The 21624-nt window shown below is 42.1% G+C and overlaps 1 protein-coding gene across 1 annotated transcript in view; it reads left to right on the top strand.

Annotated features, from left to right (window-relative positions):
• The window catches only part of PDGFC (platelet derived growth factor C), a 224169-nt gene that overhangs the window by 147594 nt on the left and 54951 nt on the right, over positions 1-21624 (top strand). The window contains exon 3 of the mRNA XM_045019907.1: positions 14303-14483. Within this exon, the coding sequence (XP_044875842.1) occupies positions 14303-14483 (181 nt within the window). The remainder of the gene's footprint in view (positions 1-14302; positions 14484-21624) is intronic.

Genomic DNA, 21624 nt, shown 5'->3' with positions numbered 1-21624 from the left:
GAAATAGCAGACATACCAACTGTCCTAATCCTAGACAGACATTTGTGTTTCTTCACCTGTTGTCCAGCTTCACTTCTTTTTCTCACTGTCCTTTTGTCTCGTACTTTTTACCTAAATATTCAGCACCTTCAAGCAAATTATATGGATTTTGCTATATATTGGGATGAACTGCTAAATTCAGGTGAAATAAATCAAGAGTAGTATGTATTATATTTGGTTAACTTTAAAATATTGTCCCCAATCCTGTTGTGCACTGTGGCTGTTTTAAGCTGCTCCACTCAGGGCCGGCTTTAGGGCGATTCAGCCGATTCCCCGGAATCAGGCCCCGCACCCCTAAGAGGGCTCCACAATGTCCCAAAGGAACTGCCACCGAAGTCCTGCCACTCTCTTCGGCGGCAGCTCAATTGCTGCCACGGAGGAAGGTCCCTCCACCGAAATGCTGCTGAAGACAGCCGCAGCCGATTGAGCTGCCGCCGAAGTCCCGGCACTGTCAGCAGCAGCAGCTCAATCGTTGCCACTGTCTTCAGCGGCATTTCGGCGGAGAGTACTTCCTCCGTGGCAGCGATTGAGCTGACGCTGAAGACAGCGGTGGGACTTCGGTGGCAGCTCCTTCGAATCGGGCCCCGCAGTTCCTAAAGCTAGCCCTGGCTCCACTGGTACAATGCAGCCTGAAACCCAACATAGCCAGCTACTAGGGTTGCTAGAATCTAGTTTTTGACTGGAATGGCCGGTTGAAAAGGGACTCTGCCACTGATTGGGCTGCTAAAAGTCCAGTTGGTGGTGCAGCAGGGCTAAAGCAGGCTCTCTGCCTGCCCTGGGTCTGTGCAACTCCTGGAAACAGCCAGCATGTCTGGCTCCTAGGCACAGGGGTAGCCACAGGGGCTCTGTGTGCTGCCACTGCCCCAAGTGCTGGCTATGCAGCTCCATTGGCTGGGAACCACAGGCAATGGGAGCTGTAGGGGTGGCTCCTGTGGGCAGGGGCAGTGCGAAGAGCCCCCTAACCCCTCCACCTAGGAGCCGGAGATGCTGGCCACTTCTGGGACCCATGCGGAGCCTGCCTTAGCCCCATTGCGCTGCTGACCAGGAGCCACCTGAGGTAAGCACTGCTCAGCCAGAGCCTGCACCCCAAAACTCCTCCTGCAGCCCAACCCCCTGCCCCAGGTCGGAACCGCCTCCTGCACCCAAATGCCTTCCCAGAGCCTGCACCCCCTCCCACACTCCAATCCTTTGCCCCAACTCTGAGTCCCCTCCTGCACCCCAAACCCCTCATCCCCAGCCCCACCCCAGAGCCCACACCCGCAGTTGGAACCCACATCCCCTCCTGCACCCCAACCCCCCGCCCTAGCCCTGAGCCTGCCTCTTGCACTCTGAGCCCCTTGACCCCAGCCTGGAGCCCCCTCCTGTACCCCAAAACCCTCATCCCTGGCCCCATCCCAGAGCCCACACTCCCACCCAGAGCCCTCACCCCCACCCGACTGTCCCAGCCTGGAGCCCCCTCCAGTACCTGAACCCCTAATTTCTGGCCCCAGCCCGCACCCCCAGTTGGAGTCTTCCCACCCCCTCCCACACCCCAATCCCTGCCCCAGCCTGATGAAAGTGAGTGAGGGTGAGCAATGGAGGATGAACTGAGTGAAGGCAGGGCCTCAGAGAAGAGGCATGGATGGGGTCTTGGGGCAGGGTGGGGCTGGGGGCAGGGCAAGGGTGTTTGGTTTTGTGTGAGTAGAAAGTTGGCAGCCCTGCTAGCTATGGGAGAATCACTGAAGCATAGGGCCAATGTGTGGTATTGGGGAGCAACCAAGGGAAGTCTGGCAGGATGTACGTATAATGAGTATGTGCAAAAAGAAGTATTATTTAGTCTGGGAAGGATAAAACAATTTTGTAGGGCAAAAGAACAATTCCGTAACATGAAACAAAGGCAAATAAAAGGACAACAAATAATAGAAATACTATTTCATACAGGTCATTGGTTCATGTACTGTGGGTGGGCTTAATATAGGCTTGGATAATTGTATGACCACTAACTTGTAGCTATGCAAAGTTAAATGAGAGTAAAGTCCTTACATGCTTCAAATGTAAGCTGAGCTCCTGCAAGGGTTAGAAGAACATTTTTCCCCCATGTACAGAACTGCAAAATTGCTTGGGTGCACTATGGGGATTTTTCACTTGGTAAAACCCACAGGAAGGGGTTTGGGGGAAGGAAATCTACATGAGCCTCAATTTTGGTAAGTGTAAGATAACAATATATATATGTTATCTTTGCCCCTCCTTGGCTGTGGCTGCTCCCATAACCCCAGGAGTGTGTGGCTGGTGGAAACTCTGCATAAAATAAATCAAGGTACTAGGCTGGATTTTTTTTTCAGTCCTAAAAATAATACAAATTACAAGAGAGAGTCTTGAATGGCAATATTTTAGTCTCTTGCCTCTGATTTTTGTCTGTAAACAGTGATGATGTATCACTGTATTTTCTAATGATGCTTCATGTCATTTTAGTAATAGATTAGTAACAGAAAAATGCTTTATAGGTGGATACACCTTTAGCCAAAAGGCTACTTAGAGCTGAATTATGGAATGACCAAGGTCCTTATCCATAAAACATTTATGTGCATTTTATAGAACATAACATAAGAACAGCCATACTGAGTCAGACCAAAAGTCCATTTAGCCCGGTGTCCTGTCTTTTGACAGTGGCCAGTGCCAGGTGCCCCAGAGGGAATGAACAGAACAGTTAATCATCAAGTGATTCATCCCCTGTCGCCCATTCTCAGCTTCTGGCAAACAGAAGTTAGGGACACCATCCCTGCCCATCCTAACTAATAGCCATTGATGGGCCTATCCTCCATGAATTTATCTAGTTCTGTTTTGAACCCTATTATAGTCTTGGTCTTCACAACATCCTCTGGCAAGGAGTTCCACAGGTTGACTGTGCGTTGTGTGAAGAAATACTTTCTTTTGTTTTAAACCTGCTGCCTATTAATTTCATTGGTGATCCCTAGTTCTTGTGTTATGAAAAAGAGAGTAAATAACACTTCCTTATTTACTTAGAATCATAGAAGATCAGGGTTGGAAGAGATCTCAGGAGGTCTTCTGTTCCAACCCCCTTCTCAAAGCAGGACCAACCCCAACTAAATCATCCCAGCCAGGGTTTTGTCAAGCCGGGTCTTAAAAACCTCTAAGGATGGAAATTCCACCACCTTCCTAGGTAACCCGTTCCAGTGCTTCACCACCCTCCTAGTGAAATAGTTTTTCCTAATATCCAACCTAGACCTTCCCCACCGCAACTTGAGACCATTGCTCCTTGTTCTGTCGTCTGCCACCACTGAGAACAGCTCCATCCTCGTGTAACCCCCCTTCAGGTAGTTGAAGGCTGCTATCAACTCCCCCTTCACTCTTCTCTTCTGCAGACTAAATAAGACCAGTTTCCTCAGACTCTCCCCTAATCATTTTCATTGCCCTCCACTGGACTCTCTCCAATTTGTCCACACCAGTCCTGATTTTATCGACGTCTATCTTATCTTCCCTTAGTCATCTCTTTTCCAAGCTGAAAAGTCTGTCTTTTTAATCTCTCCTCATATGGAAGCTGTTTCATACCCCTAATCATTTTTGTTGCCCTGTACTTTTTCCAATTCCAGTACATCTGTTTTTGAGATGGATGCATGAGTAGTTCAGGATCAATGCCTAAATATGGAATTCTTTAAGCACATAACCTGTCATAGGCCTACCAGTATAGCTAGTATTGGCACTACCAGTTCACTTGGACTGAATCACTAAGGCTCTGACTTCAGTGGTGCTACTCATATTCTTAAAATTAAGCATGTGTTTAGGTACAGCTCTTGCAAACACTTAAGGTAGCAATAGCGATGGTTTATTCCCCATAGCTCTTTTTATTTCGTTTTCATTATCAGCCAGCACTGAAATACGCTGCTGATGCTCTAAGAACTCTTAGCTGAAGATAAGAGTTCTTGAATCTTAGATTAAAGCCAAGGTTTTAAGCAATGAAATGTAATAAGCAAGATGTAGAGGCTCCAGCTTCAGGTGATGCCTTGGCTAAGGCAGATTCAGAAAAAATGAAATTTGGTCTATAAGACCAGAGAGAGCTGGTGAATTAGTGCGCATCTATGTTGCTAGTTAAATTATTTGAAAATTGGATTTTTGTTTTTAACCCTAGTGGCCTGATCCTCCTCTCACTTATACTAATGTAAATCCATGATTAACTCAGCAGTGTAAATGAGAAGAAAATTGGACCTCTAGTTCTTTTGTTCATATGAAATATAAAGACTAGGTTATTCTTTATAAAGGGTGTCTTCCTAGATAATCATATAGAAATACAAAACTAGTTGTTTGTATTTGGAATACTGGGTCCCACAACTAATTAGTTTGAGAAAACATTAAAATTGATAGATAACACTGGGCAAACATTTGACAGATCTGTAAACGAGTCTGCATCTTAAGAAGCCAATTTCCAACCTCCTATATTGCATGTTCTAGACTGAAATAATTAAAATTAGATTGGTGTAGAATCTACAGTATGTTGTTGTTGATTTATATCAGATATCTCTGACACATACATCTGAGGCATTTCTCCCACACATATCTGTTGAACAACAGCAAAACTTGTTCTTACTCACTGACATAATCCAGAGACTATTGCTACTTCATGGTAAATAGAGATATGGTGGTATATTATTTTTCAGTACCACCCTCATCTGCTATATAGGCAGGAAGTAATATTTACTACTGAAAATGTATAAGTTTATTAGCATTTTTCTGGTATGAAAGAGTTTGTATTCACTTTTATTTTTTTGGATCATGTCTGACTAGGCTGCATCTTGCTACTAGCTATTAGAGCACATAAATTATACTGTGCAGTATAGAGATACTAGTCTGGAAATTTGTTTCAGCTCAGATCACTGAAGGTGAGAAATCATTATTACATTTTTATTTAAAAGAAGCAACCCATATTCAAAATTGTAATTTAATAAGCACAGCTTGTGTCCTTTCCAACTGCTGTCTAATCTGTAGTGGTGTCCTAAAGAGTTCCCTCTGACCTAGCGCAAGGCCCAGCCAAGTCCATGTAGAGGGGAGGAGGGCTGGGGGTAGAACACTACACAGGCTGCTCAATTTAGCAGGCAAACTGCTTTTAGGCAACTTTTCACAGGAAGAGAATAGCCAGAAAGTGAGCTCTTACAATCATTTTAAATTATGTTGATGTTTAGAGCAGCATTTCTCAATTTTTTTGAAATTCTCAGCACCTGGGTCACACATTTCTATTAATTGTAATCAAAATGGTTCTACCCACTCCTTTTCCATACAGACACTCAATCTTTGTTGATGCTGATACAAGGGTTCAAAGTCTGCTAAGGTGTTTTTTTTCTCTCTAAAGTATGGAGGAGTGGTGGGGTTTTTTGTTTTGTTTTGGCAGTTGGTAAGTCGGGGTGGGCAAACTTTTTGGCCCGAGGGCCACATCTGGGTATGGAAATTGTATGGTGGGCCATGAATGCTCAAGAAATTGGGGGTTGGGGTGCAGGAGGGGGTGTGGGCTCTGGGGTGGGGCCATAAATGAGGAGTTGAGGATGCAGGAGGGGGCTCTGGGCCGGGGCAGGGGGTTGGGGTCCGGGGTGGGTGGGTGAGGGCTCTGGCTGGGGGTGCAGGCTTTGGGGTGGGGCTGAGGATGAGTGTTGGGGATGCAGGAGGGTGCTTCGAGCTGGGACCGAGGGGTTCAGAGGGTGGGAGGGGGATCAGGGGTGGTACAGGGGGTTGGAGCAGGCTCTGGGTGGTGCTTACCTCAAGCAGCTCCCAGAAGCAGTGACATGTCCCCCCTCTGGCTCCTACATGGAGGCACAGCCTAGCAGCTCTGCACTCTGCCATGGTTCCCAGCCAATGGGAGCTGCGGAGGCGGCTTGAGGCGGAGGCAGTGTGTGGAGTCCCCTGGTTGCCCCTATGTGTAGGAGCAGGAGGGGGCACATGCTGCTGCTTCTGGGAGCCATGCGGAGTGTGGCAAGGCCCCAACCCCGCTCCTCAGCTGGAGCGGGGCAAGCTCTGGACCCTGCTCCCCAGAGGGAGCTTGTGGGCCAGATTAAAACGTCTGAAGGGCCAGATGCGGCCCCCAGGCCATAGTTTGCCCACCCCTGTGCTAAGTGGTCTTTTTATCCAGCCTGCAAGGAAATTTGTCAGGGGAATATCCTCCTGTGGAAATGAATAAATAAATAAATATAATGTTACCTGGTCCATTTCAAAGGCAGAAGCACTAAATGGCTGTTCTGAAGTTTCTAGGGGCTTGTCTACACTGGCAAGTTTCTGCGCAGTAAAGCGGCTTTTTGCACTCAAACTGCAGACGTGTACACACTGCCAAGCTACTTTGTGCACAGAAACTCCTCAGTTGCAGCGCTGCAAAAAAACCACCTCAATGAGAGTCGTGAGGCTATTTGCGCAGAGGCTACAGTGCTCTATTGCCAGTGTAGACACTTGATTGCTTTCTGCACTGTAATTCGCCTCTGGAGCTGTCCCATAATGCCTCAAGTGACCGCTTTGCTCATTGTTATGAACTCAGCTGCCCTGGAGATATGCACCCCTGCCCTTTCAAGGCACCGTCTCTGACAGCATTTGCGTGCTGTGCTGATCTGTTTCCGGACATAAAGCAAACCATTAATGTGGAATGCTTGTCCTGTTGAATACAGAGGCAGGCGTGTGTGTATGTGTGTGTGTGAGAGAGAGAGCTTTCTGTGAGAGCCCAGGGAGAGAGGCGGGGGCTGATGTCGGGGTTTCCCCCTCCCACTGCCTCAGGACTAGTTGATTCCTGCCACTGTCTGAACTTATGAGACAGCATGCTGACACACTCGCTGTCCCCCAAAACACATTGTCTTCCCCCCCACTGTCCCCTCCCCCCGCCCACTTCAGTTGAAAAGCAGCTGGCAATGTAGTAGGATGCCCATGAAACAATGGGATTGGGAAACCTGCATCACGTGATGCTGTGCCTGCCCTATGATGCAGTGCAAACGCTTCCTAAAGTACCCTGTGGCCTGTTGCACAGTGGGATAGCTACCACAATGCATTGCTGTCTTTGCTGTTGCAAGAGTTGCTAATGTGGATACGTTCTAGTGTCACAAGGAGCACAGTGTGGACACGCAACAGTGGTTTAATTCCAGTGTTTTAATAAAAGTGTTATAATTTGTGGCACAGAAACTTGCCAGTGCAGAAATACCCTAAGATCAGATCTAGGGATAAAATTATACCCTGGGTCCAGTGATTTGGCAATAGCTGGAGAAGGGGATGAAATCTACCACGGTAGGAAATTCCCCCTCCATTCTCACATTCCCTCTTCCAGATTCAAACACAGTGCTCTTGGTAGCATTATTTACATTTATATTTGTGACATTGCACTTTATATGATTTTATGAAAATATGCATATGAGTTTAAATATAATATAACTGGAATATGCTTCATCCAAAAGGTCTCTTGTAAGGTATCATTACAAAGCTTATAATCTACTGAGTGTGTTCATCCTATTTGTATAAATGTATCACTCTTGTATCTGAAACTAGAAATATGAAATATAACTCTGAGAGCTTACTGTAATTATGCAAAGTGTGGGCCATTAATGGTGGTTTGGAATCTTGATGGCTCCCATCAACCAGGACAATTGTCTGCAGATGGCTCTGTTTTACTTGTAAGTCTCCCTGTATACATGGGTGTGCTGGCAAGTGGGTAATGAAGTCTTACAGCGACATGTTCACATGTCACCTGAACTGGAATCCATCTTTAATTTGGTGCTTTTCCATTGAGAAGGAGGGGGTGGGAACCCAGACAGGGACGAAGGATTCCCACCTTATGCAAAAGATATATAAGTGGGTGGAACAGAACAAAGGGGCAGCCATCATGAGGAATCCCCCAGCTACCACCTGAGCTGGAACAAGGGCTGTACCAGGGGAAAGGACTGTGCCCAGACTAGGAAAGCGTCCAGTCTGTGAAAGAAACTTACCGAAACATCTCTCAGGGTGAGGTTTTTATCTGTACTCAGTTGTATTACTGTATTAGGCTTAGATTTGCGTGTTTTATTTAATTTCACTTGGTAATTCACTTTGTTCTGTCTGTTACTACTTGGAACCACTTAAATCCTACTTTCTGTCTTTAATAAAATCACTTTTTACTTATTGATTAACCCAGAATATGTATTAATACCTGTGTGCGGGTGTGTGGGGGGAAACAGCTTTGCATCTCTCTCTATCAATGTCATAGAGGGCGAACAATTTAGGAGTTTACCCTGTATAAGCTTTATTCAAGGTAAAACAGATTTATTTGCATTTCGATCCCATTGGGAGTTGGGCAGCTGAGTGTTAAAGACAAGAACACTTCTGTATGTTTCAATCAAGCCTACAGCTATTAGGGATTTAGACCCTGGGTCTGGGTTTGCAGCAGGCTTATGGGTCTGGTTAAACCAGGCAGGGCACTGAAGTCCTAAGCTGCCAGGGCAGGAGAGCAGGGGCAGAAGTAGTCTTGGCACATCCGGTGGCAGCCCCAGGGGGTTTCTGTGATCCAACCCATCACAATATTATTTTAGCATTTTGGTTTTCAGTTCTTTTATTGTGTTGTTTTTATTTCCTGTATAAAGAGACAAGACACACAGTGCATCTGTCTTATGGGCTAATGTATTTTAGTCTCAGGGAAAGGTACTGGACTGGTAGTACACATACTAAAAGGTGCAGTACAGGTAGCAATTATTCCCCCCATGTCCCCCTTTTCCTCCCTTCTCCACCATGTTAGGAACCCTGAGCCCCACATTCACCCTCTGCCACATTCCATTAGCTCTGTATGTTCCCCATGTCCCCTTCCTCCATGCCAGGGGCTCTCAGTGCCCGTTGGTGCCTAGAACATTCTGTGTAAGCTTGGAATTGATCAGATGTGGTGTTTAATAGTTATCACATGGCAAAAAACCCAATCAAACATAAATGCCATTAAGTTAAGGGTAGAACCTCATTTTGCTTGGCCAAAAATGACAACATTAATGTCACCAGGAACACAGGTGCGCTGGAACGGGATGGCCAGGGGCCCTTGCCCCTTCACACTTTTCACTGGCCGTAATGGTGAGCAAGCAGGGCCTCAGGGGGAAGGGACATCACAGGAGCGGGGCCTTGGAGGAAAGGCGTGCTGTGAGGGCGGGGCCTCGGGGGGGGGAAGAGGTGCCGTGGTGGGAGGGGCACTGTGGGAGCGGAGGCACAGTTGGGGCACTGGTGCTCCCCCCCTTTTAGAAAGTTTCTGCCACCCCTGCAGGAACATCTAATAATCACTTACAACACCAGTAAGTTAAAGTGAATTCTGTATAGCCTACTAGCTGCTACCAATCCCTTGGTCCCCTTATGTAGACAGATATTCAATTAATCTAACCCACAGTCCCAAGTAAACCAGGCCAGAAACTGACTTTCCCATCCCATTGCAAAAATAAAAATTAGTTCCAAAATGTAACAAATAAATAAATAAAAATTAAAAAGAAGATGAAATTTCCTATGTAATGGGAATTCCAAAATTTTGTTTAGCAAAAGTCAAAATGACACTTCCTTTTCACCTTTTTGAAATATTTCCTGGCAACCAAGGTGCCATCAGAAACCTAACGGATGTCGATCAGAATTTGTTGAAATAGTCACATTCCCACAGAGCTATCAATGTTGATGAATCAGCATTTTCCAAAGGCAAAATGTTCCATCAGAAATATTTTCGTCCAGCTCTAGTCCCTAACAATCTTCTCTAAAGAGAGGTAGAGCAAATATATTGACACAGGGATCAAGCAAATAACTGTACAAGTGGGAGGTTCTTACCAATTTCTGATTCTTCCATAAAAGAACAATTCTGTATTCTAACTAGCACTTGAGGGAGGGAGTAATATTACATCTCACCAGAGCAAAGGCATTTTTATTAAGTAAATGTTCATTTATAAAACATACATGCCCACATAGAAGAACAGAAAGAGCCAAGTTCTCTGATCCGATGAATTATACTAACTATGGGCTTCTGTTTATAGATTAATTGATTTATTTTTTGAAATGACTAGAGGCAGGGGGAAGATGCACAAACGTCTTGAAGCTGCTGGCCCAGGTAATTAGCATGCTATATATTTAGCAAATGACAATGCAAACCACAGAAAAATACAGAGAGGAGGGAAAAATACATTCCCCAGGAAAAATACATTTCCTGACTAGAAAGACCTTGAAATTTAGAGAGCAATTTTCATTGCTTTTTTGCTTGTTACAAATAAATAGCCCCTTGCATAAATAATCTGTTAATTCAGTCCACTGTCCCAGGCACATATACCAAAAATAAGTGGAATATGCATGCTACCACAGAAATAGAGGAAAGAAAAATGGGCTGATCATGACTAAAAAGGTCACCTCGCTTCCTGAATAAACTGCCCTGTAGTCCAAAATCTAACTGTTTGTATAATATACTGAAAACATAAAGTGCTATATTAGTGCTATAATTCATTATAGTACTGAAGACGGTGCAGTCTCAAGCTAGCTTTTATATAGCAAAAGAAAAACTGGAAAGGTATTTTATTTAAAGGCAAACAATTATTTAGTGTATAAATCATCTTTGTAACTTCATTGGAAAATGAAACAATTTATCTGTTGTCAGTGCCTTCTGAGTTTTGACTAACAAATCTCTACATCGGAAAGTATAGTTTTGGATAGCTGTGGATTTTGCCACTGCTTCTGTTCAGCCCTGTCACATGAAGGTTCAGTTTTGCACACCATCCAAGTACAGTTTGAGCCTGTAAACACTAGAGACTCCTAACCATTTTGTTTGTTTTGTTATCTTTCACAGCAAGTTTAGGCTCCAGTCAACACGTGCAATGCTAGGAATTTTGAGATGCACATCTGATCCATTTGGCAGGCTCTGACCAAACAGTTGGTTTAGATAACTGACAGGGATAAAGTTAATTGACAGAATTTCAGTATGTCTGGGAAATGTGCTTTTTTCTGCTGATGTAGATAGACTGTGTAAAGATTCTCCTCTTTTAATGGTGTAATACCTATTCTGTACAAAAAACTGCCTACCGCTGTGCTCAACAGCAAGAAACTCATCTTTACAGCTTGTAGATTCCCATATGAGAGCAGAAATTTTGTCTAGAACACCAGATTTGTTTGTTGAACATAAATCCTCTATAGGTCCCCAGGGAGATGTTAGAAAAAGGGAGTAATCATTATAAACCACTTAGTGCTGTATGTACTGTATCATGTTGCTGTGAGAAAGTTATGTTTAATTGGCTCATAAAATAGGTTTAGTAAATCCTTTAAATAGTGATTTGGGCAATTGTGCATACTGCAATACAATATTAGTGAGTGCATTATAAGGAGTACAGTGTCTCCAGAATGGTCACCTGGGGACATATGGCTTTCTACTTATCAGTGATATTGGGTTTGGGTTTTTTTTGTTTTTACTTTTACGTGATCTGTTCTTTTTATATCAAACCGCTTTCAAGTGTTTCAAAGTCAGGCTCAATCAAGTTATCGTTAGCGACACATATACTGAATTAAAAGTATACTGGTTGCAACAGAAGCTTGTTTTCAAATAACATGTGCAAAGATTGGGAAGACAAGGACTGAATATAAAAGTGAGCCAATCTGGGCCTATTTTGCATATAAGTCATAATTCTCATTCCTAGCTTTTGTACGCTAGACAGAATCCTTACTTAGTCTCCCATCTAGCTGAGTTATTAGTGTTCATTTTAAAAAGCTCTATGTTTAAAGCTATGGAATTTGAATTGTGCTTTTACCCCTAGGGTGCCAGGAGTCTGGAAGGTGCAATAGAAAGAAGTGCATAAATTATATAGAAGCACTGGTGACTGTAGTATGCCTGACATCCAATACTTTTGAGTCTGAAGTCAATAAATATAACACCTAACAGATTTTTATTCACATTCCATGAAATAGAAGAAGAGATGGCTTCTTTCTTTTGTTTTCTAGCTGAGGCTATAAACTACAAAAAGACCCTCTTAAAAACGTATACATTGCGTTTAAACGGCAAATTAAAACATGTTCTCAAATCCCTGAGGCTGTAGTACTATTACATTCATATTGTGTTCATACTAACACATGATCATAAAAGAAAAATACTGATGGATTAAGTTAAGAATCAAATTGTATAAATGTATGATGCTGATTTGGAAAATCAAATACAATGGTGATAAAGCAATTAGTAGTATATCATGATTTCAATGAAGATTTAAAACTCAAGTACATGGCAGTAATATCTTGCGAACACATTTTAATGAGCATGTTCATTTTATTCATTTTTAATTAAGTGGAAAAAATACTGGTCCTTTAAACAGAGATAATAAATGTATGAGCTTGACTTGCACAGACATGCAGCACAAGAATTTATTGCCTGCTGTCTAGCTAGGGAACTGGGAATAATTATAGAGAGTAAGTTTACTGAAAAAAAATACAGAAAACTTTAATGGAAAATTGTTACGAAGTAATGATTTTCACATTAAGTAGTGCCTGCCTTATTTAGAAGAGTGTGTGTGTTTTTCTCTTCTTTTTTAAAATCAGAGTATTAGTTACAGTTGTGGGTAGTTTGTTTCTAAGAAAAGAATTGAACTATATTTATGATTTACCAATTCAGGTTGCTTTGAGAAATGTATTTGGTATGTGTTCATGTATATATGTGTATAAGAATGTGAGCAATACTAGAAAAATTGAGGGAGAGTAGGAAACTTCCCCAGGCATTTGCAATCACTGTTTTCAAAATCTGAATGATCATTTTATGTATATAACATCCATCCCTAGTGGTTATAATATAACCTTCCAAAGACACCTTCAAGCTTAAATAGCAGTGCAGCCTCATACGTCATCAGATGGACAACTCTAGTGCCTCTGCTGTTGCACAGAGATTCCCAAGCTGCAGCAGAGGGAAAACTGACCAGAACTGCCATGTTTTCAGTCCTGTTCAAAATCCTGTGAACAGTAATAATTTCCTTTCATGACTGTTTGAGGAAGGTCTGAGAAGCTAGAAACTAGAGGTATTCACTGATGCAGTGTGACTCAAAAGCCAAGACTGCAAAAAGGGTGGTGTAAAGGAAGTGCGCACCTTATGGTAGTGAGAAAGTGGTAGAGTAATGGAAACAAACTCCATGAGTGCTCTAACTTACGTTAAAGCAGCAAAGAGTCCTATGGCACCTTATAGACTAACAGACAAAGTGGGTATTCACCCATGAAAGCTCATGCTCCAATATATCTGTTAGTCTATAAGGTACCACAGGACTCTTTGCTGCTTTTACAGATCCAGACTAACACGGCTACCCCTCTGATACCTAACTTACGTTAGGGTCCACTTTGGCCTTCTACTGGTCAAAGATCTGGTTTACACAAAGGTGGCTTCAAGCACATTTGTCTCCTTTTTGTGCTACATCTCCTGGGAGTTTCAGTACTGGATTAGCCTTATGCTCCTTGCACACCTCTCCCTAATAATGTCTGTGCCTCTGTTTGAGGGGTAAAGTAGAAAGCAGTCTACTCAGATGGTTATTCTTAATGACTGTTCCTTGGAGCAGAAGTTGAGTGGAGTGGATAGGAATGACAAAACACTGGGATGAGATATACCTTCATTGTTTGTGTTATTTCTTCAAAACTCAATCTCCAGACCATCCATTGTGAGACAGTTGCCCAAAATGCTGGATAATTTTTGGTGCATTCTATACTTAAGCCCTATCCAGCAAAGCTCTCAGTGGAACTACACACATGCTTAAAGTTAAGAAAATGGTTAAGAGCTTTGCTGGACTGAACTTAATTCCACTTCAAGCCTTTCCAAGCTTTCTTTCCTGTCAGAGTACAGGAGCAGAAAGTTGTTAGCTGCAAAAGAAGCCATTGAACATTGGTCATCAGCAAAATACTACTACCACTGCTACTAAATATAGCACATATCAATTACTGTGTCACATTTTAAAATATTTCAAAATTATTTTATTTCTTTTCTCTTTTATGATTATTTTCTTCCTCTCTATCCCATATATTGTACTTGTTTTCCATATAAGAAACAAACATTTGTTACTAAGAGTTTTTGTTCAAAATGCTAACTCTGGTTCTAACTTTTTTTTTTAACTCCACTGAATGACTTTATTATGAGTTTAAGCCAGTAGCAACTTGGATGAGGACACTAGGATTAAAATTACTGGCTTCAATGATATACTTTCATCATGAAAAGAGACATTTGTTTTTGGGGGTTTTTTTAAGTGAAATGTGACTATGTTGAGTAAATCATGAGGATTTTGTAGGAAATGCATCAGTCAATAAATGTTTGATTTTCTTTTTCTTTCAGGTACGACTTTGTAGAAGTTGAGGAGCCGAGTGATGGCACTATTTTAGGGCGCTGGTGTGGTTCCAGTACTGTGCCAAGTAAACAAATCTCCAAAGGAAACCAGATCAGGATAAGATTTGTATCTGATGAATATTTTTCTTCTGAACCTGGATTCTGCATCCATTATACTCTCCTCATTCCAGTAAGTAACATTGTTTCAGGACCAAGAGTTATCAAGAAAACAAAATTTTAACAATACTATTTCTCAGGAGAGTGGCTTGATTGTTTAGGGTTAGTTACTAATTGTTATCTTTCATTATTATCACAATTATTATTCTTAAGTCCGTCTTCCAGGACCATAAATTTTATTTCCGTAATATAACTACCCAAATGTTCTTGTGGTTAGCATGGATGGCTTTGGATTGAGAAGTTGTGGGATCAGTTGTTTATGTAGAAACTTCAGAAAAATTCTTGCATTACTAATGCAGTACAGTGAAAAAGATATTTTTTTCTAGTTTTGGGAAGAGTTCAGCCGGCATAAAGAATGATTTTCTTGTCTGCTGGAAAACAACATTTCAAAGCTCATTGGGAAATTACACATAGCAGCCAGCATTCTTTCAGGGGAAAAATTGAAATAATAAATGTATTTGTTAGTTGTGACTTGCCATTACAAGGACACAGCCAAGCTTCTGAGTGGTATAAATGGTTATAAATAGCTAAAATACAGAAAAATGGTGGTCATTGCTAATTGTTTTATAGTAGAAGCAAAACACTCAATAAGTTATATCTTGCTTTTCATTACATTTTTCTTGGGGAACACACTTTGGGACTGATCCTGAGAGTTGCACTTGTAACTTCCAGGTACTCAACACATCTCAAGATCAGGTCCTCTCTCTGAAATATCATTCACTAATGCAGGCCTGCACAACTCGTAAAGCGGCGAGGGCCATATTACTCCAAAGTAAACAGCTGAGAGCCCGCCCTCCACCGCCGCCCAGCCCCCCCGAAACACTCTCCACCCCCCCCAGCACCGCCCACCCCACGGAAACAAACCCTCCTTCCCCAACACTGCCCCACCGAAACAGCGGTATTGAACCTTGGTAATATGTTATAGCGAGTCCCTAAGGTAGTATAATTAAGGTAAAAGAAAAATGTCTTTTTGCTAGAAGTAGAATAAGATCTTCCCCCCACTTTGTAATCAATTGCCCTGTTGAATGAATGAGGTGTGAATGAGGAAGGCGTGGAAGGCAGGCACCTCCAGACAGCTGCAACCCTTGGAGAGGGGACGGGAGCCAAACCAGATTAGGAGAACAGGTCAGCCACTGATTCCTCGCTCGCCTCCTCAGCCCCCACCAATGCCCGCCCGCTCGCCTCCTCAGCCCCCCACCCCCCCTGGCTTGCCACCACCCGCCTCTTTAGCCCCCCTCCCTCACCTGCCACTTGCCTACTCACCCCGCACGGCCCGCACAGTGAGCCCACTACTCATCCTCTGCGGGCCACATGTTGTGCAGGCCTGCACTAATGTATATCAATTTTCTTCTTCAGCATATTGCTGTTGCCTTCTGGCAGCCAAAATAATGTTTATATATTTCCAAGGATGAGAAAATATTGATAAAGGGTCAAATTCATCAGTGGAGTTATACCACAAATGAATTTGGTCCAGAATGCCTACTCTATATTTCAAAACTACATGGTTGGGTTTTTTTATCCAGTTCTTCATAGCTCATTCTGTGTGTCTTATCTCCTAATTACCCTTATTGGCCATGTTGGCTAAAACTATTTTTAAACTCATTACTGAAGAAAAAAACATATTGGGTCAAAGTAATCCATATTGTAATAACCCATATTGTAACTCAGTTTTATGCTTCAAGCTAACGAACTTGAGTGGCATTGCACCAAAAATGCATTTGGCTCGTTCACTTGAGTTTTCTTGCCATTTTCACTTCAGTTTTCCCATAATTTGTGGGTTTTGGGGGAGGAGGGGCGCACAATCCTGATAATGGCCTCAAAGTGCTACAGCAGTACAAATAAATAATAATGATATTTGTAAAGTGCTTTGGATACTTAGATGTAAGGAACTAAATAATTGCAAATTATTAACAAAAATGTGAAATGTTAGGGGTTTTTTTACCTGCAGTGGTTGCTAAAAGATCATACATTTGCCACCTGTATATGTAACAAATTGGTGTGATAACTTCTTAATAGAACTGTTACATACTCACAGTGAATCCTGAAACTAGCTCATTGCCAAATGTTCATATGAATCCAAAATTCAGTTCAGTTTGTGAACCTAGCCAAGCTTTACAGTTTCACACAGCTGAATTAAAGGGAGTGGAACATGTATAAGTGAGGAAAAAATTTGACCAAGTATATTCAATTTTAGAAAACGGTAACATAAATCCAAAAATAAGTGGATTTTTTTGGGCAGCTGTCTAGCTTTTTCATTTTCTCCATGACACATGTAACAGGTGGGATTTGTGTGTAATCCAAAATCCATCTGAAATTTGTGGAATGGTTTAAATAAACACATTCATAAGTTTAAGAATTCCCTTATCTTTACATTTATGCCATTCTGTACAAAACAGATGCTGTAATAAGAGCTGATTATACTTACTTGAACTAAGAGAGGTGAATTTATTTTATCTTCCTCATAATTTGATGAAGAGTAAGTTGGTTAGCATCAGCCATTTTTCTGCTGGACAAGGATGTAATAAAAACTTTAGAATGTTGTTTCTGCCCTAGTAGCTTCTTCCTCCAATCATCTATGTAAGACCATAAGAATGGCCAGACTGGGTCAGACCAACAGTCCATCTAGTCCAGTATCCTGGCTTCTGACAGTGGCCAATGCCAGGTACCCCAGAGGGAATGAACAGAACAGATATAATCATCAATTGATCCATCCCCTGTTGCCTATTCCCAGCTTCTGGCAAACAGAGGCTAGGGACACTATCCTCGCCTATCCTGACTAATAGCCATTGATGGACCTATCCTCTACTCTCTATATTATTATCTAGTCTGTCAAAAAGTCTTGAGTTCAAGAAGTTTGTCCCATTGAGAGGATCAAGTGAATGAAGTTTTTGAAGAACAAATGATGAATAAATGAGTTTAAAATGGGCATGTTACACAAGTGGTAAAGACACTATTAGGTTATCCAGATTATTCAAAACAAGTGGTGTTAAAACCTTTTCACCACATCAGACTGTTATATATTCTGTATATGCTATTCCATAGAGAAATCTCACTTTTCTTAGGCTTTTAAAAAGCTCCCCTTTCTAGCTGTGCAGGATCGTGAGATCATCAGCTCTAAGGTTGTATTGTTTGTCTGTATAGAAACGCTGTCGTCATTGACTTTTACCCATTCTGGGCTTGAGGCAGATGTAATTTTGGAGGTAAGGTTTCACATTCAGAAGTAGAGGGAGGAAATCTTTCTTTGTAAGGTTGAGTTAAAACAATAGGAGCTGTTTGAAGATTTGAAGAGATTTGGAATGTGAGGATATGTTTCTGAGAGATGGATTAGTGGGCAAGTGACACATTCATAATTCTCAATTTATCACATACATATGAGGTATGTATACACAACATATTATACGTACAATTTGTATGTACAATATGGTACAAATATACATCATCTTAGATATATACACATAGTCATAGTGATTTCACTTGCATAGGTATCGGTCAGGAGTATTTCCATTCACATCAGTGGAATTTCACTGGTTTGAGTTCAGAATCAGATAAAACACCCTTGATTTAAAAAGAAAAAACAAATCAGTGTTTATCTAGTAAACAGTGGAAATGGATACTTGTCTACATAGAGCAATAAGGTGGACTATGGGGACTATGATTTTTAAAGCACTCTAAAGTGTTGTGCATTAACTGGTCCATTAACTGTGCATTAACTGGTGCATTAACCCTCCCCCACAAACAGAAGCCCTAAGTATAACAAATGCCCCTTTTTCAATTCCAAAAGTAATTGTGTGGCTATGTATTCATTTCTCCCTTTGGAATAGGAAATGCTCTTTATACCCCAAATTTGATCGTGTAACAAGCTATAAAGTATAATGTTTCATATTTCAATATGCAGCCCATGCAACCATCAACTATGTGGCACTGTATATTTCACATTAATCACAAGTGATGAGCTTCAAAACAGAATTTACTTAATCTAAGCTACAGATATTGAAAACTGTTGCACAAAACTTACTGTCACTAATTTTGCTGTTAACTGTAATTCTGGGGGGGGGGGGTGTGGGAGGTTAGTGCTCCTACAATAGAAATATTGTGGGGGGGGCTCTACCTCCACATAAACCTGTTACATGCCCTGGAGGGAAGGGTTGGAAATGATGGGAGTGGGACCCAGAGGATCTGGAGTGGCTGCCATGGAGTAGAAGCCAGAGTGTCTGGACCAGGCCTGGGAGCAGGTAGGAACCCTGAGACCCTCCTTCCCAGCCTGGAGGCCCCTCTCACTCCCCCTTCTATTCCTCTACCTCTCCCCAATTCCCAGGGACCTTCCACCCCCTCTGTGTGATGCTATATCACACTATACTTCAAAAGAAGTAGAAATCCACATGTCCAAAAATGAAAGATGGTTCTGGTTGTGCAGAAGCAAAAAGTCTAAATGAAGCAGAGTAAAGTAATCAAATGGATGCTGAAAAATAACTGGTCTACTTTTATGACTTGGTCCTAAACAGTTAACATGTTCCTCCCCCCACCCCCACTCTGCTGGGAGCGGGGGAAGGGGTAGACCTGGCAGATTAGCAATGAGAGATTGTTTGAGGAGAAATGAAGCAAAACTGAAATAAAGCAGTGCAAGCTTGTTTCTGTTGTTGGAGGCCACACACAGTGAGGGGCACAGGATTCCTAAGGCGGAGGGAATGACTTTGTTTAATTCTGCTGTAATTTATAATAGCTTTTTAAAAAAACTTTTGTATATTAAATTGCAAACCAACATTTTACATGATGATTTAGTATCCGAAGAATGGTGGTAAGTCTGATGACTTTCTTTCTCAGACTTAATCAGACAAAAAGAGTTTCAGCAGTAGTGTCACTAGTTGCAGCATCATTATATAGAAAGCTCTTACTCTAGTTCAGACCCTAACCAGCGTAGATGGCAAAGATTCCCTGACCAGATCTAATTATTTTTCTTCAAATACTTGTATACATAGTACAGAATTCAGACATGTGAAGCTCTTCACTTTTTGAGTACTTACTTACCAGCGGGCCATCCCTTATTTTAGACCTAATTTTATTTCATCTCCTCTGTTTTATACTTGTTCTCCAGAAACTTTGTACATTTGTATATATAATTTATACTTGTAAATTATTTGTTTTGGAGTCTTCTGAAGCAGAGGTGTTGGAAATTGTCTGTACTATAGAAACTAACTTGGTATCATTTTAAGCTTCCTACTTTTTTTTTAAAAATGTCCATCATTTTGAGTCATTCTTCCATGTTGCGTCCAATTGTTTTGAGTCTTTGATTCATGGAGAGGTACATTACGCACTAAGGATTACTTAATGATGATTTTGCAATTCAGCTTTTTTGGTGTGTAAAAGGGGAAAAAATGTTGCCAAAAAATGATTTCAGTAATCTTCAAGTATGTTGTGAAAGCCTGTCCACTTCTTCCCCTCCTTCCCCCAATACATTGGTAATTTACACAGTAACCATATATGATTGAAAAAAACCTTATGAACTATTACAGTGTGTGTCTGGGTAACATTCTTTCTGGTGACTTGTTTAGTTTCAGTTATGTCAGTTGCAACTTTGGCGTAGAAACTTTGATGTAATAAAATCTATTGTTACTTAGGGGAGCAAGTGAATGGGACACTTGATGCCTCAGGTGCCATTAAGGAATGCATGACTGATTGCCAAAGTAGTTATTAATTATTCAGGGGATTGAGAACAAAGCTGCTCCAGTTGAAGCTGGGGGTGACTATATTCCCCATCTTTCTTGGCACATGATAGCATGTCATTTGTCATTGAAGATCATGCCAATTTTTTTTTGCAAGAAATAGACTTACCCTCTTGTATACAAATTGAGATGGAAATGGAAATCCAGGAATCTTCTGAAAGATCACCCTAGTTTTAAAGGTAATTTGTCAGATGCTTTAGCTTTGGTTGTAATAGATGGGAGTCCTGGTGCTACAGGTGAAGAACACAGAGTGCACCATCATCACTCCGAGAACCAAAACCAAGCTGGAGAGGACCCTGAAGGATGCCATCTGCTGCCAACATGTGGAAAACCTGAAATGGAAGCCGGACCAGGGCAAGGCCTTTGAGGTGACGTGCAAGTGGGACGCCAGCAACCACTTCCTACCCGGGGGCAGCTTCACCCAATTTGCCAACTGGAGCTTCATCCACCGGGCCTGGTTCAACTGCGTCCTGCTGATCATAGCCGTCCACCATGGAAATTGGGACAAGGAATGCCAACAATGCCAACAAGACACTAGCACATGTCTTGTGTAGCTGCAAGCCCCATTCCAGAGCCTGGCAGCTTCGATACAATGCCATCCAAGATTGCCTGGTCAGAGCCATCCTGCCACCTGTGGGGAAGGTTGCCGTGAACTCCACCATCCCCGGAACCGACAGCCAACTGTGTCCTAACATTGTCATCACCAATGAGGACCGGAAGAAGATCATCATAGTGGACATCACAGTGCCCTTTGAAAACAGGACCTCGGCTTTCCATGACGCCTGATCTCAAAAGCTAGAGAAATATGCCTCTCTGGCCAACACCCTGAGAGCTGGGGGCTATGAGGTCCAAATTCACACGCTGATTGTCGGATCCCTGGGAGCATGGGACTCTGGTAACGAGCAAGTGCTGAGAGAATGTGGAGTCGGTCAATGCTATGCTTGGCTGATGCAGCAACTCCTGGTGTCAGACACCATCAGGTGGTCGAGTGGCATCTACATAGAACACATCACCGAACACTGGCAATATCAGAAGGAATGAACTGGAGTGCCAATGAGAAGAGCAGTCTGGAAAGTAACTAAAATACTTTCCTGGTGGACTGTTTTTTCTCTAAATGGACGAGCTATCCGAAATTCTCAATTACTAAGGGAAAATCCTCACTTGTTGATATATTTTGTTTTCCGCCACCAACTCTCTGTATAACTTTTTTCATGAATAATGTACCCGAATGCATGGATGCTAATATCTAAACCAGGGGTCGACAACCTTTCAGCAGTGGTGTGCCGAGTCTTCATGTATACACTCTAATTTAAGTCTTTGCGTGCCAGTAATACATTATAACGTTTTTTAGAAGGTCTCCCTATAAGTCTATAATATATAACCAAATTACTGTTATATGTAAAGTAAACAAGGTTTTCAAAATGTTTCAGAAGC

The sequence above is a fragment of the Mauremys mutica genome, chromosome 5 (assembly GCF_020497125.1).
Source record: "Mauremys mutica isolate MM-2020 ecotype Southern chromosome 5, ASM2049712v1, whole genome shotgun sequence".
In the NCBI taxonomy this organism is placed as follows: domain Eukaryota; kingdom Metazoa; phylum Chordata; order Testudines; family Geoemydidae; genus Mauremys; species Mauremys mutica.
Note: the sequence above shows the minus strand (reverse complement) of the source record. Positions and strands in the feature narration are given on the sequence as shown.